At 38.8% G+C, this 15641-nt stretch overlaps 2 protein-coding genes across 3 annotated transcripts in view; one reads left to right on the forward strand and one right to left on the reverse strand.

Annotated features, from left to right (window-relative positions):
• AK6 (adenylate kinase 6) lies at window positions 1-5471 on the reverse strand. The gene is made up of 5 exons (XM_072992618.2): window positions 5196-5471; window positions 4197-4289; window positions 2175-2233; window positions 1929-2074; window positions 1-811 (listed from the first exon to the last, which is right to left on the reverse strand). Exons 1-5 carry the CDS (start codon window positions 5221-5223, stop codon window positions 622-624), a joined length of 516 nt encoding a protein of 171 aa, XP_072848719.1. The 5' UTR covers window positions 5224-5471; the 3' UTR covers window positions 1-621.
• The window catches only part of RAD17 (RAD17 checkpoint clamp loader component), a 23186-nt gene continuing 12898 nt past the window's right edge, over window positions 5354-15641 (forward strand). The window contains exons 1-6 of one of the 2 annotated variants that reach the window (XM_072992616.2): window positions 5354-5570; window positions 7258-7363; window positions 8740-8994; window positions 10504-10587; window positions 11123-11279; window positions 12572-12708. In XM_072992616.2, the coding sequence (XP_072848717.2) occupies window positions 7301-7363; window positions 8740-8994; window positions 10504-10587; window positions 11123-11279; window positions 12572-12708 (696 nt within the window). In that variant the 5' untranslated portion in view covers window positions 5354-5570; window positions 7258-7300. Of the gene's footprint in view, window positions 5571-6125; window positions 6145-7257; window positions 7364-8739; window positions 8995-10503; window positions 10588-11122; window positions 11280-12571; window positions 12709-15641 lie in introns of those variants that run through there. The other variant, XM_078386407.1, reaches the window with a different exon arrangement.

The following is a 15641-nucleotide window of genomic DNA, read 5'->3' on the forward strand; positions in this document are numbered from 1 at the left end:
TTCACATCACAAAATTTTATATAATTAACAAAAAGTGTTATCTGAAAATATATTAACAAAACTTTCGTGAACACAATTCTAAATGAAGCAAGAGCTATGCTTCCAACAATTTTTGCTCACAACAGTTGCCTAGAGTTGCTTTTAACTAGAAAATACATGTGCAAATCAGTAATTTGGTATGTCAGTAATTTAATCTGGATTATCTTCACATATTAATGCCTTTGGCTCCTCTGTTTAGAACTAGTTCTTAAAACAATCCAGAACATTTAAAAAATGTTAGACAGGAAGTGAAGTCTTGGCATCCACAGCAGCCAGATCATTCATTTGAAAGGCTGAAGAACATCCCCCTTAGAAGAACAAACAGAATTTCCAAACAAAATTTCAGGTTCTTATTTCCTGAGTCTGTAACTAATATCTGATTTCTGCACTTACATTAGTCCACCCGAAATGAGCACTGCAAAGTTTGCTGAACCTTCAACACCTTTTCAGTTTTCTTATTTTCTCAGAAAGGAAACGACTGTTGTTTCTCAGTCTGAAATAGCAAGTGCAGTTTACTATACAAAAACCCATCAACCTCCTTGAATAATTTTTTTAACTGTTCTGCTTTTGTATATCAGAAATTTAGTTGTTGTCTTTTATCCACTGTTCAATCCACTGTATGATTTGATCTAAATTTCGTTCCATGTCCTCTGGTGTGTTGCTGGACAACTGATGTACTATTTCTTCCTTATAAGATGACATGGCCTCTTCATAAGCAGTCTGGAAAATTTCACACTGAATATTGTCTTGAAGCTTTTTTCCTTTGTAACCTCTAGGCCAAAACAAGAGAGAAAAAAGCACTTAGATCAATTTGGAGCACTTTTTACATATAAATAAAAAGAGCTTGAGATTAAATTGTTAAAAATAATGTAGTTGCCTGTAGATACTTTATTTTTTGTCAACAAACACAAGTAAAATTTACAAAGTTACTTCTTATGTATAAAAAGATATTTAGGTACGTTACATAAGTGAAACAAGAATGTTTCCAGTTTGATGCCATTTTCTTATTAAGTCTGAGAAGAAAGGTAAGTATTTGACAGGTTTGGCCCCATTATTACTTACCTGGTTCTTTACAATATGCTAGAAGAGGAGAAACTGGCTCCTCCCTGCTCAACCACCACTCTAGGGCCTAGTTCCAAGTAAGCAAAATGTTAAGTGTCCCTGGACAGAAACTCCCAGAATTCTGCCTGGGGAATTATTCAAAAAATCAAGGGATATGGAAGTCCACCCCAACCCCAAAGGTGCATTCCTAAAACAGATCAGAACAAGCTAGTAATGTACAGTGGTACCTCGCTAAACGATGACCCCACTGAATGATGAATCCGCATGACGATGACTTTTTGCTATCGCTGTAGCAATTTGCAAAACAGTAATTCCTATGGGGGATTTTTGCTGGACGTCGATTAGGTCCATGCTTCGCGAACCTTTTGTTCGCAAGACGAAAATTTTTTTGGCTTTGCAAAATGGCTGCCCTGTTTTCGGAACCCATGCTTAGCAGGGCAGCCATTTTTACAGCTGATCGGCGCTCGCAAAATGGCTTCCCTATGGGCAATCTTCGCTGGACAAGGAGGTATTTTCTCAATTGGAACACATTAAACTGGGTTTCAATGCATTCCAATGGGGAAAGGGTTTTCGCATGACAACGATTTCGCTAAACAGCTATTTTCCTGGGACAGATTATCGTCATCATGCAGGGCACCACTGTACAACTTTTCAAAGCAACTGTACCAATAATAGCAACCTGATGATGGAGAGATAATGAACAATGCAACAGATTCCTTTTAAATTATAACATTCTAAAGTCTAAATAAAATCAGAAGTTGTGTATCTAGGAGAGGTTTTGTCTGAATTTGAATCTTGGTGGTATTTAATTTGCAGCACTGATTTACCTGCTTTCCAGTCTGTCATAAAGGAATGAATTTTCAGTGCGAAGCACAAATACGATGTCAAACCAGCGTTCAGGAAAGAAGTCACAGCTGTGATAATCAACTATAACACCACCATTACTCATCTTATCTTCAATTTCATCAATTACCTAGAGGAGAAATTAAACAAAGGAAATAGTGGTTATTGGCAATGGTCATTGGCAACAAAACAAAACTCACAACTGTGTTAAACTTTAAACTTAAACTCACTCTATCTTCATCCAAAATTGGGCATTCATATTCTTCATCAAAGCCTTCATACAGTGTTCCTGCATAATTTGGAAGAAATTGAAAATTAATGCTATAGGATCACACTCATATTCTTCATCAAAGCCTTCATACAGTGTTCCTGCATAATTTGGAAGAAACTGAAAATTAATGCTGTAGGATCACACTCAAATATGTCATGGCCAAGCATATAGATTAATTCATTCTGGTTGTTGGTACATATGTAACAGAAAATATAAGAAATGAACAATTTTAATTAAATCAGTCTTTAGCCTTGTTAAATATATTTCTTTTGGAGAATGCTAAAATTTACATAACACTCTTGTCACATTTCTTTCTGTACATCAAGAAACAGCAAAGCACTGGAAAGATACAATAGATCTTCCCTTGAATTGATGATGCAAAAGAGTATAGGGTCTTGTTTTACTTGAAAGATTAACAAAAGAAGCAAGGAATGGAAACAGCAATACAGATTTTAATATTTTTATCTCACTTTGGCTTCCATTTATTATTTATTTCCAGTCATATGGGAATAATACAATGAATGCATGAAATATGCATGGGGATATTTGGAATAATATACTGGAAGTCTCTTGAACCTCTGTGTAAACCATATGACATGCTGAACCCTAAAATGTATCTTTTTAACTGATGTGTATTTAAAATGTTGTTCAGCAGTTGGTAATAAGAACTTAAGAGAAAAAGAATACAGTACAGTAAAAATAATCAATTGGAAAAGGAGATATGTGGCTTCTCCAATTATACTTTTTAAGTACTGAAAACCAACATATTGCACGTAATCAATCTGATTTTTTTAAAACAATATATTTCCACACAAATAAAATTTGCCTACAATTACCTAAAAAAAAAGAGAGAAAATTATCAAACCACTGAAAACAGATTTATATCAACTGCCTCTTCAAACAGCTCACCAAACCTCCATGGTCCTCAGTGTACCTGAAACGTGCCTTAAGTGGTCAACAAACATGCACTTGAACACCTTAAGGCAGGCAAGAAACTGCTTTTGCTCAGGCTCATATGAATGGCTGTAGCCCTGCTTTTAGTAGTAGTTGTTGTTTACTGAAGGTGCAGGGCAGGAAAGTGGATTGTTGGATGTCCTTAAAATAAATAAGCACCTGCATGTTAAGCAGGGGTGGGCAACCGTGGCCAATGCTCTGTCTGATTTTCCTCTAGTGTTGGGTGGGGATCCCACCCCACGCATGCAGGGTTCCAGCTGCAACCGGAACCAAATGAGCAGCAACACTGGCTCCCGTCAGTTCTAACAAGCACATCAAACGGTGAACAACTGTGGTAGGTACAAACTAAAAAAAAATCTGGAGGACCAGAAGTTGCCCATGCTTGGGTCACAACAATGGACCTGCACTCAACAAACTTCCCCCAAGTTGGTTATTAATATAGAACAGCCTCTTTCCAAAGACACACAAGCTACCATACTTATATAGGCTAGGGCAGCAGGCCTAAACAAAGTGACTACCTGTTAATTCTCACTGAAATTAGTGTATTAGTTTACTATAAAATAAATATGTTTAGGATCGCTCTGTACCTAGTGTTTACATGGCTTCATTTCACGAAGGAGGTGATTGATACATATTTCCATTTGACAGAACAGAAAAATTTCATCCTATTTGGTTTTTGTCAAATGCTATTTCGTACAATATATTTTGTATGAAGATCATATCAGCATCTTTAGTTTGTTTTCAATTGTAATAATGTGTTGACTTTCAAATGATCACTACAAAGGAATTAATCTTAGAACATTGCTCAAAATGTTATTTTGTAATTTCAACAAAAGCAGCAGACAGAATACACCTTTCATTAAACTTCAAAGCAGCTATAAACAAGCATATACTTCAGTCAGGTGAAATAACTACCAATATTGTACTGTATAATGTTGTTTACCATATAGGAAGACCACATTGTCTGTTCATTTTTTTGAATATAAATTGCACACCAAACTGAATATGCTATGAAACAAAAACTTGCCTGCTTTAGCCAAATCACCCACGTTGATGTAAGTCAAATCTGTTCTTGCAGCAATTTCTTTGCCTAGTGTAGTTTTCCCAACACCTGGAGTACCTACAAAGACACATATACCAAGAACAGCAATAATACTACAGTTTGGAAAAGTTATTTCTTTGGAATAAAGCTGCCTAAATTCTCCATAGCTAATCATTACACCGACTGAGGAATTCTGGAAACATTAGTCCAAAGTATAATTCTTTAGACTCTGAAAGGATCATACAACATGGCTAATTCAAGAAGAGGAAATGAAGACTAACCATTTAAAATACATACCTTTTGCCCCTTAAAAGCTGTATCACTCTAGCCTCATTGTGTTGAAAAAGAACCACACATATTGCAGAAGAGAAATTGAAGAGTGTTGTGGAGTGGGCTGCACCACTTCCAAATGCAAACTGATGTATCCCTTTTAAAATCACTAGTTGTATTAAAATCTCCTGCATATTCAAACATATTACACAGATAAAGGGTCAGCTAGTTTATTGTTTGCACTGTATTCAAAATTATCATGGAGAAACATTCAAAACTGGATTCTGCACCCCATCAGGTCCAATCTATTCTATCATGTGCCTTTTTTTGGGGTACAGATTAGACCTTAATTATGATGCTTCCAATGAAATGACACCGACTAGAATAGAGTCGTGTGAAACGTATAAAACAATCATCCATTATGCCATGCCCCTGATTTATCTAGCACAAGACTAGGCACTTTGGGGTTAAACAGAAGGATCTTTTCCAGAGTTATACATAAGAGATTAGAAACCGAAAAGATGAAAGAGTGAACCGAATAACTTCTGCTTGCGGGATGCTGCTCTTTCACAGAGCTAATGCCTTTTTCAAATTCCGTGCTAGTTACTTAACTTCCCGGTAACAGCGTCTGCTACAACCGATCACAGCTCTTACTCACTAGTACTTAACGCCGTCTCTCCTGTCGTGATGCCACAATCTGGGTTTTGCTCTTACCTGTGATCAAAAGATTGGGTCTTCTCATATTGGCTCTGCGGCGTCTTTCAGCGTTTCACCAGCTCCCTGGAAGACCACATGGATCAATCCTGGCCGGGGACCTTTACCAGCCCTCCCCTGGTAGGCGCACACTGATAGCGTCACAATCGCTTTTCCCCCTTTCTTGCTCTTCCGAACTAGACGGGCAGAGTGTGGGGAGGTGAATAAAAATAATAACCTCAAGCTTCTTGTCGCTTTGTCCCACCTTCGTAGGCAAGGCTGGTGTTTGGCTACGTGAGTTAAAGGCGAGTGGGCGCAGGCAGGGAGACGGGCGCTCCGGGACAGCTAAGCGCCAAGGCGTGTGAGAGGCCCCCGGTCCGAATGGAGGTGGCCGAAGTAAGGGAAGGGAAGGGAGGGGAGAGGGAAGGAGTGCCCGGGATTGGGATACGGGGCGAAAGTAGTGAGGCCGGGCCAGGTCCCCGGTGATGGGCGCAGTGCGAGGGAGAGCCTGGCTGGGCTAGGCAAGGAGTTAGGCTGGATAAAGCTGCTCTTTCTCGCGGTCTCGTACCGTTCCATGCCGGCCAGGCAGACTTCGCTTTAGCCGCAATGTAATTCTATGAATGTCCTTTTCCAGTGAGGTCCCGTTTGGCTCACTCGGGTCCCTCCCTGTAAACTACGCTTAAGGTGACAGGTAGAGGCTGCGCTTTCCTTCACCTCGTCCCTCGGCTCCACCGCTTCTCTATCTCATAGGAGCATTCGGCTGCTCTTCCACACACACCCACCTCGTGGTTTGCAGAGAGGAGTTGATACTGTGTCACAGGAAAGAGAAGCCTGAAGGAGCATGAACTTTCCTCGTGCTTTCCATCATCCTCATACCTCACACCAATTTAGGGGTGGATGTTAACCAATATTTATCTTTGAAGACATCAAGTAGTACCATGCCTATACTTGAGGGCAATTGGACAAACTTGTATGTGCTTTTTATATTGTGCAATTTGGTGGGACAGGATAATAATTTTTGAACATGGTGGTTTTTGCTGTATTTTTGGAAAACATCTCTCTTTTCCAATGAGGTCCCGTTTGCTCTTCTTATAGTAGCTCCTGCTACTCTATCTTGTCTGTATCTCCCAGAGACCGTTATTTTTCAATATACTTGATTAGTGGCCCTAAAGTGTCTGCACATACTGACTCTATAACTGCATAGTGATCCATTCTAAAGGTTTTGGGTAAAAACTTATCATTGTCTACTCTATTGTCATACTCCTAAATATTGCCACAGTATTTAAGGTTAGCATTGTGTCCAACTGCATCAACTCTTCTCTCATGTAACTGGTATCCTACCTTTAAATATTTGTTGAGTCAAATATTAATTGATGAATCACTGCCACAATCATACTGTCTCAGTGCACTTCTGAGTTCATTGTTGTTTTATTCGTAAACATAAAACCTATAGGGGTAATTAGCTGCAGAAAGGTCTTTTCATTCTCCAGGAAACTGACATAGGTTCTGAATCAAGGCCTATACAAGGGCAAAAATGGAAAGTTTGAGCACACTTTAAAAATTATGTATACCATGATGTGTAGCTTGGGCCACAATAAGAGTATATATACAGATGCAATCTGAAGTTTGGTTGACCAAGCTACACAGTTTCCATTAGCTTATGGCAGTTGCCTCCAAATGTGTGGAGAACTACATTGACTGAAACATGGATCTTTGAAAGATCTCACATACAGGCACCATCAAGCTGCATTGCATTGCAAATCAACACTCTAATAATTGCACAACCCTTTCTAGTAATTAGAAAACAGCAACAGCAGAATAATTAAGAGATGTTCCTGCAGCTCAGACAAACTGAACCATGGCAGTGCTATGAACTCTTTGTAAATGTTATTCTTGGTCCCCCCACCTTTAAAGTCTGATGGGAGAGAGTTAGAATTGCAGCATTATGGACAAGAGGGAAACAACAGTGCAACCCAGTGGACCAGATACTCTTTAGTAATTATTAATTGGCTTGTTGGCTTATATGTGCTAAAACTCTTACCCTGAAAACATTCTTTAAGTGCATATTTTCACACTTTTTCAGGTGACATACAGTAATTTAGAGGACTGCCAGTCATCTGCTTCGAATGGAAACTACAGAGGTTGATGATGTCAAAAAGTCTTCCAAAAGAAATATAGCTCCAGCTAAAGTGGGTGTTTGCAACTTTAAATTATTAACAAAGATTCTCTCATTCTTTTGCAGGAGTTATGCCTGTGCAGTGAAGTACTGTTGTTCTTGTTTTCATTAAACTTGAGACCAGCCTACTATAGCTTAGACATTACTGTTAATTTTTTAAGGCAAAGGCTGCAATTTATACTCACTTTTTAAGTCTCACAGACCTCAGTGGAACTTTTGAGTAGACTTCAGTAGGCATGTACTGTAAGCAGCATTAATGGAAAAATTATTCTTGAATATAGGATGTCTACTTTCCCAATAAATGAGTAAAAAAGGAACATGTTGAATGAATGAATGAATTCATGTACTCATTCTAAACAAATATATTTCACTATATGCACCTTCTCAAATTTTAACTGGGAGGCTGTCCTACTAACACTCTCATGAGGACACCAGTGATGTTTTCTTCATTGCTACACCCAGACTATGCAAATCCTTTTCATGGGAGGACTCTTCTCTGCTGGTCTGCCCTTTACAGGCAGAGACCTTTCTCTTCTGGCTTTTGGTCAATGAAGAGGCTGTGGAGAAAAGACCTTTTAATGGGGGATGCTGCATATTGAGCTCTTGAAATGTTTTAATGTAAGTTAGTAGTTGCAATTACACATGTAACAATGATAGCATTAATTGCACAATCTGAGCAACCTTTTTCAAAAAATAAATTTTGTAAGCTGTATTTGATCTCTGCACTGGGAGCAAGGCAAGATACAAGTAAATGGCCATAAATAATTTCATTCATGTCTGTTTTGTGTATACTTTCCATGTTTCTAATTTTTTGTGTTCATTAATAGATAATGGTTGAAATCCAGTAATAAGTTGCAACTAGAGTAGGCCCATTTAATGAGTAGAAGTTGACTCACCAAATCCCCATAAATTTGCTGAGCTTATTCTGGTTGCAAGATACTATTGGATACAAGTGGACCCTCTGCTTACGGAATTAATCCATATTGGAACAGTGACTGCAGGTCGAAAAGTCTGTAGGTTGAGTCTCCATTGATCTACAATGCATTGAAAACCAATTAATCCTGTAACCGGCCATTTTTGTTCCGTTTTAGTTTTTTTCTGGTCTGTAGGTCGATTCTCAGGCTGCAAGTCGAACCTAAATTTTGTGGCCAGAGAAGTCTGTAACTCGAAAAGTCTGTCAGTCGAGCTGTCTGTAAGTCGAGGGTCCACTGTATCAGTCTTTGTATTCCAACGTGATCGAACTAATATAAGCACTCTATTATCATTGCAAAGGAATATTAACGTTTCACACTAGTCTACTGTAAAGACAAATGGTGGTAAAATATTTATTAGTTTTAGAATTAAAAATTAGTACCATTAAGTAACTTTTCCATACTTACATTTTGTCAGGTGTCTGACTGGGTGAAGCCATCATTTACTGATTTCTCTAAGAGTACAAGTGCATCATCTAGCATTCTTCATACGAAGTCAACTACAGATACCTACCACTGTCAGAAGAGGAAAGAACATTCCCTTCCCGTAGAAACTTGCAAGAGTAAGAGGAAGAAAAATAAACCACTTCCTATAGATGAGAGTTATAAGCCCTCCAAACAAAATCATAACCCGACTGAACCATGGGTCGATAATTACAAACCCAAAACTCAGGTAAAAAGTAATTTTGGAATGTATTAATTAAACAAGAAAAACAAAGAATTGCCGTACTATTCTAAAGAAAGTTAATACTGTCTGATTTCCAAAGGTTCTTATGGTTGGACTGGGTTAGCCCTCAGTTGGAAACCATTCATGATCTGCAGAGAGGTTCAGAAAACAATCTTACTTGAAATGTGAGGGACCTGTTAACAATAATGGTCTTGCTTAGTATAAAGCAGCTTTTAGGTTTCTATATCTTTTTTGAAAATACCACCTTATCATCCTAAAGCTGGCTGGATAGCTCAGTGGTTTAGCTATCTGACTGTGGAGCCAGAGGTGGGGAATTTAATTCCTCACTGTGCCTCTTGGGAGCACAGCCAACTTGTGTAGTCATGGGCAAGCTACATAGGATACCACCAGAAGAAGAGAACAAACAACTTTTGTGTATCCTCTCCTTCAATCCCTCCCCAAAAAGTGTTACCATAAGTTGGAATCAATGTTATGGCACACAGTACATAATGTTGTGCAATTTGGAAAGCTAAGCAGGACCTGTTCTGCCAAGGAGGCCACAATTTGAAGATAATTTCATATTTTTAACTCAATAGGTGCAATATGTAATGGGCTTAATTATTTTATATATTGTACTTTATTGTAGATTTTATTGTCTTAATACTTGTCTTATAAATATTTTGGAAAGCTTTGTATGCCTGTACTGGAGGGAAAAGACAGGGTTTATATAAAATAAATGAATGGGTGTACAGGAAGGATTAGGAACAAATCCTGCCTGAGATCTGGAGAGCCACTACCAACTCAGAACTGACCATACCAAGCTAGATTGACATGGTCTGACTTGATATAAGGCTGATCCTTACATTCCTTCTTGAAATGACAAAGGAAAAGGGAAAGAAACAGATAATTTAGGAAGACCAGTATTCTGCTTCCATATCCACGTACACAGTTGTAATCACATAGCACTTTGCAGCATTTGATGGGGTGCTAGACACTGCCAAATGCTCCAAACCGCATGCATAACTGTTTAAAAAGTGGAGACATTTCAACAGAATACTGGCCTGAAAAATTTTACATAGTGATATTCATAAAGCAAAACTGTGTGAGGTGCATGTTAAGGCTTCTAAGTGGATTTGGAACCTTGTTCATTTCAAATCCATGGGGCCCTGTGAGAAATGTTTTTCAAGGGTGGGCTACAAAGAGACCTTGGATTGGATCTGAAGGAACCTAATCTGGATCAATTTCCAATTAATGGCCCAGAAGTCTGGGTGGTAGGCTAGGGTTCAGTGTAAAATAGCTCAAAGCATGACAGGCTTTCTGGCACAAATTACATACTAAAAACAAAGGAAAATACAGCTGGTTATTTTGCTTACTAGTATGTCTTTAACTTCTACCACAAACACTAAGAACTTGCTGAATGAATACTCTCAGTAGAATTTCATGTTACATTTTAGTATACAAATATTTTGCTATATGTGTCTTATATGTACATTTCTAAATCTCTTTGTTTACCAGAATGAGCTTGCGACCCACAGAAAGAAAATTGAAGAAGTTGAAGCATGGTTAAAAGGGCACATGTTTCAAAAGCATCCTAAACAGGTAGAATTCATTTACCAGATTACTTGATAGTAACTTCAAGTGTAACTTAAAGTCAATAGATTCTTACTTATTAAAGTTGCAACAGCTATTATTTTGGTAGCTCTTTGTCAGAAATGGGGAGGAGCAAATTTTTCACATTATATTTAATTTTGCTGCAGTATTTTTTTTAAAAAAAAACTTACTGTGCTAAATCTTACCAGCAGACCAGTGCAGTAACCTGCACAGAAGAAAATTGAGTCTATCCATGATTCTGCTTGGATATTTGCTGAGGCATTTGCAAAACACCACTGCTACCTGTTTTCTTTTCCCACATGCATTGTTGATTTTATTCAATCCAACTTTTCCTTTTTTTTTCTCTCATTTTCTTAATAATGATAGAACTTACCGGTAATAAGCTTTTTATTTCTGCTTTGTCCTATACTTCCCTTCAGTGTTTGTCATTATCCAGTAGACAACTGATCATATGTTTATTTAACTGTAGTGACATTTTGAATCATTGGCAATGTATTTCTGATTATGCCATGTCTTCTTGTAGGGAGGCTCTATTTTATTATTAACTGGTCCTCCAGGATGTGGGAAATCTGCAACTTTGGACATAGTAGCCAAGGACCTTGGCATTCAAGTGCAAGAATGGATAAATCCTGTTCCTCTAGACTTCAAGAAGGATGGTGATCAAGATGCTTTCCACCATGGTAAAATTAACAGAAAAAATTCAATAACTTCCAAAAAACCCTGAGTAGTTTGAATGTTTTTGATTGTGATCTGAAGCCCATCAGAGAAAGTTCTATTGAAGTTAATAGGACTCACTTCTACTTAACCAATTCTAACGCAGCCTGCTCCTTTAGATGTGCTGGATAATCTTCTACAACAGACTCCTTTTTGTAACCTGTACTGTATCAGCAGTTCAAAGTTGATATATGAAGCAACAACGAGAAGGGACAGTTAGGCAGCTACTTGAAACACAAGCCTCAAATACTTCAAAACATGTAGACCTAACTGGACAGATTTCATTATTGCAGTTACTGGTCCAGTTTGTATATTGTGCTAAGTGGTTTCAGCATTACAGGAACAAGCTGCAACAAGTCTCCTATTTGTATTTTCTCTTTCCTCCTGTGCTTCAGGAAAAGCCAAATCCATGAACTATGAGTTGGCATTGCCTTGTTTCTACCAACCAGGAACAAATGCTAACAAACACAGTGTATTTAGGATCGAATTGTCATCTCTTTATATTAATTGGCAGATAATGGATTGATGCTTTCCATGATTGGTGGTTTCAACTGTGTTACAAAGGCGAGTGTTCTGCCAAAAGGCCAGAATTCTGTTCATAGTGGCATAATTGCATAGTGTAAATTACAGTGTTGAATGGCCACTAGTTAATGACTCATCACTTGTATTCCTAATTACATGCCTTGCTGACACACTTTGAGGAATATCAGCAGCAACTCCTTAACCGGTAGCAATTCACTATTGCGATTTATGAAGGTGCTAAATAATAGAATTCTTGCTATTGTTTGTTTTTTTAATTTTAAAAAAGATGTATTTAATTAGCTCCTGTGTCCCATAGTTCTTAGGCTTGGAAGCAAAATGTAAGCCTCTTTTTCTGTACTGGTTACTGCCTTGCACAATGATTAAGCACTTGAATGCTGAGTAGAAACACAGTTAAGGATAATCTGATCTTTCAGACAAGCTGTAGCTTGTATTCTGTAATGGATTTTTTCTTGCTGCTGATGGAGAAATATAGAACATAAGGATCAATTCTGCCTGCTTAGAGATAAGACATACTTTTGCAGCCTATCTAGTAGTGTAATCTACATGTCTAGCAGATTTTGGCCTTGCTATCTTGCTGTCTAGTTAGCAAACAGTGATAATGAAAATTGCTCTAAAGCATAGAATTCAAAACGGAAAGCTTCTAGAAAACTGAACTTTCACATTCATATATATAAGGTTATATAGTATATATTGCAAAATGAGCTCTTCTGTTTAGAACCCCATTTTCAGATGCTTCCTTATCAGAGCCAGCCAGCTGTCTTCCAAGAGTTTTTGTTAAGAGCAAGCAAATATGCCGGTCTTCAGATGGTTGGAGAATGCATGGGAAATGACAAAAGACTTATTCTTGTGGAAGTAAGTGGAAGATCGTTTAAGATTTTGGTCACATATTTAATGGATTAATTAAATTGATATTCCCACCTCCTTATTTCTGATATTTATTTTTTAAAAAGCCAGTTTCTCAGAAATAGGCTGTTGACTAAGAAACATGCCCTTATAATCATGTAGGCACCAATAGCTCAGTGCAGAACAAAACAGTGTTCCTGCACCTTCATGAATTAGTAATGAAGGACATTAATTCATAAATGACCACTACTTGAAATATGCATTCTGCTTAAACATGATTTTTTAAAAATTGCTTTCAGCGCTGAAATTTGTAGGCACTACAGGCCCAATTTAACAGCCTTTATCTGATGTTCCATTGTGATATCTAGGGGGAGGATTTCTGTGACAGATCATATTTTTTTCTTCAATTTATATTTGAGTTTATGGGTACGTTTGAATATATTTATGAGTAATGTGGTGAGAAAGGACAGATTACTCAAACATGTTTTAATTTGCTTATGGGTTATATGTAGGTTGCAGAATGTTGATAGGGTTCATTAACAGCATCTGACAGTTCCTTAGTTTTGGAGGAAAATGATAGGAGAGGCGTTTCTTTAACAGCAAACTCCTTATTAACAGAACTCTTAGGTGTCTCAACAATAACTTCTATAGGGTCAACGTGACCAAAGTCTACAGGAAAATCTGTCCATGGTAAAGGTAAACTTCCTCCATAGCTTTCTTTCCTCAACAGGGAGAGTGCCCGAATCTTTCCTGATCGGTCATTTTTCACAAACATCCACTCCTCACTGTGCATATAGTCCCGCAACAGGGGTGATGAGACCAGTCTCCCTCAGGTGGCTTCTGATTCGGCTGGAGAGGTCCCAGACGGATTACCTTCCTCCAAGGACCCCGGCCTCGAGGGTACACCAACACAGTCCATTCTTCTGGCCCTATACCTTCTATAGGTATTTTTACATCGCCCTCTTTTCACTAGGCTCTCATGCCTCCCATCTCTTATCTCTTTCTTCTGTGATATTTTAAATACTCTCAGATGCCACTCATCTTCCAAAACTTACCACCTTTTTCGTCTCCCCTGATTTGTCTCCCTCCTCCATCGTCAGGAACACATCTACCCCCTTCTTCTTTTCCAACTCCTCCCCTTTTTCTCCCGCTTTCAGCCCCTTCACCTCTTCCGTAACCACCTCCTCTATCCTCCTCTATAGATTTGTGAGGGGACGTCTCTCTCTGTCTCTCTCTTTCTTCCACGCTTTTATTCTCCAGCTCACAAAATGTGAAATGTCATAGAAATCCTTCTCCTACAACCATTATTGGTTGTCGAGCCCTTTTCAGAGGGGTTGTAGCCCAGGGGCAGAGAATGCATGTAGAAAGTCCTTAGTTCAATCTCCAACATTTCCAGGTAGTGTTTGGGGAATATCCTTTCCCTGTTCCCTGCATAATCATTACATTTCTGCACTGAGTTAGATGGATGTTCTGTCTCTGTATAAGGCAGTTTCTGATGCAATGCTTAAATAATGGCATTCAAAGTGTGTCTGAAACACTTCTTCACTACAGAGCTATTTGTCATGGTCAGCCTGGCCAAGATCCTGGAAATCACACAGCTATGAAATCATGCGCTCTATGTGGGCCTGCTGATGGAAAGTGTCAGGAAGCTTCAACAGACCCAAAGTGTAGCAACCAAATTGCTGATTGGGGCTGGTTACAGAGATCACGTGACCCCCCTGTTACAGCAGTTCCACTGGTTGCTGATCAGTTACCGGGCACAATTTAAAGTGCTGTTTTTAACTTGTAAAGCCTAAATGGCCTGCGTTCAAGGTGTCTCAAAGACCACAGTGGAGCCTTGACTGACAACCATAATCTGTCCCAGAAGATGGGCATAACTCAAAAAGGTTGTAAATCAAAGCACCATTTCCCGTAGGAATGCGTGGGAACTGGATTAATCCGTTCCACCATTTTAAAAAAATACCAAAAAAAACCCCAAAACACCGCAAGCCCCATCGGAACATGATGGGGCTGCAAAAAACAACAACAAACAAAGCCAGTCCCATCGGAACACGTTGGGGCTGCAAAAAAAATCATCCAAAAAAAAACAGAACAACAACACAGCACAGAAACATAACCCCTCCCCCTGCCCAAGCCCTCCCTGCAAAACCCTGTAAATGTACTCACCCAGGAGCAGAAAGCAGCACCAGGCAGTCTGAAGCCTCCTCAGATGCACACACTCTTAATTGCTGGGGCGAAAGAGCTACACAGTAACTCTTTCTCCCCAACGGTTATTTGAATTCCCTGCCTTTTCCCCTGCTCTTTTATGGTTGCAACTCAAAGCTCTGGCCGCAAGTCGAAGCAAAATTTTGCAGCCGGAGCTGGTCGCAACTTGAAATGGTCGCATGTTGGGACATTCGTAAGTCGAGGCACCATTGTGTCTCCCATTATAAGCCAGCTTGGATGTTAAGATCATCAGGAGAGGCCTTTCTCTTGGTCCCATCACCTTCACAGGTGAGTCTGATGGGGACACAGGAGAGGGCCTTCTAATTTGCTGCATCCATACTCTGGAACTCCTTCAGCCTGGCGCCATCTTTGAAATCCTTCCACAAGCAGGCAAAGACCTTTCTGTTAAGGCAAGCCTTCCCTCAGTAACCAAATCATGGTATGTGATTTTTAGATAGATTGTTCTACATTATTGTTTTGACTGTATTTTTAGTGCTAGTGTTTTCAATTTTTATATTTTCCATTTCTCAGAGTGACATTTACTTTGTATACTTATTGATCTTTGCCTTAGTATTGCCTGTTAATGTTGTAAGATGCCTCCTTATTCATTGTTTGCATTTTTAAATATTGCCTTTTAATGATATTAACCACCATTGTATAGTCATTGTTTTCAAATTTAAATATAGTTTTTCATTGTTTTGTAAGCTGCCTTGGGTCCTTTTCAAGGAGAAAGATGG

Source organism: Pogona vitticeps, chromosome 2, assembly GCF_051106095.1.
Source record: "Pogona vitticeps strain Pit_001003342236 chromosome 2, PviZW2.1, whole genome shotgun sequence".
Lineage (NCBI taxonomy): Eukaryota > Metazoa > Chordata > Lepidosauria > Squamata > Agamidae > Pogona > Pogona vitticeps.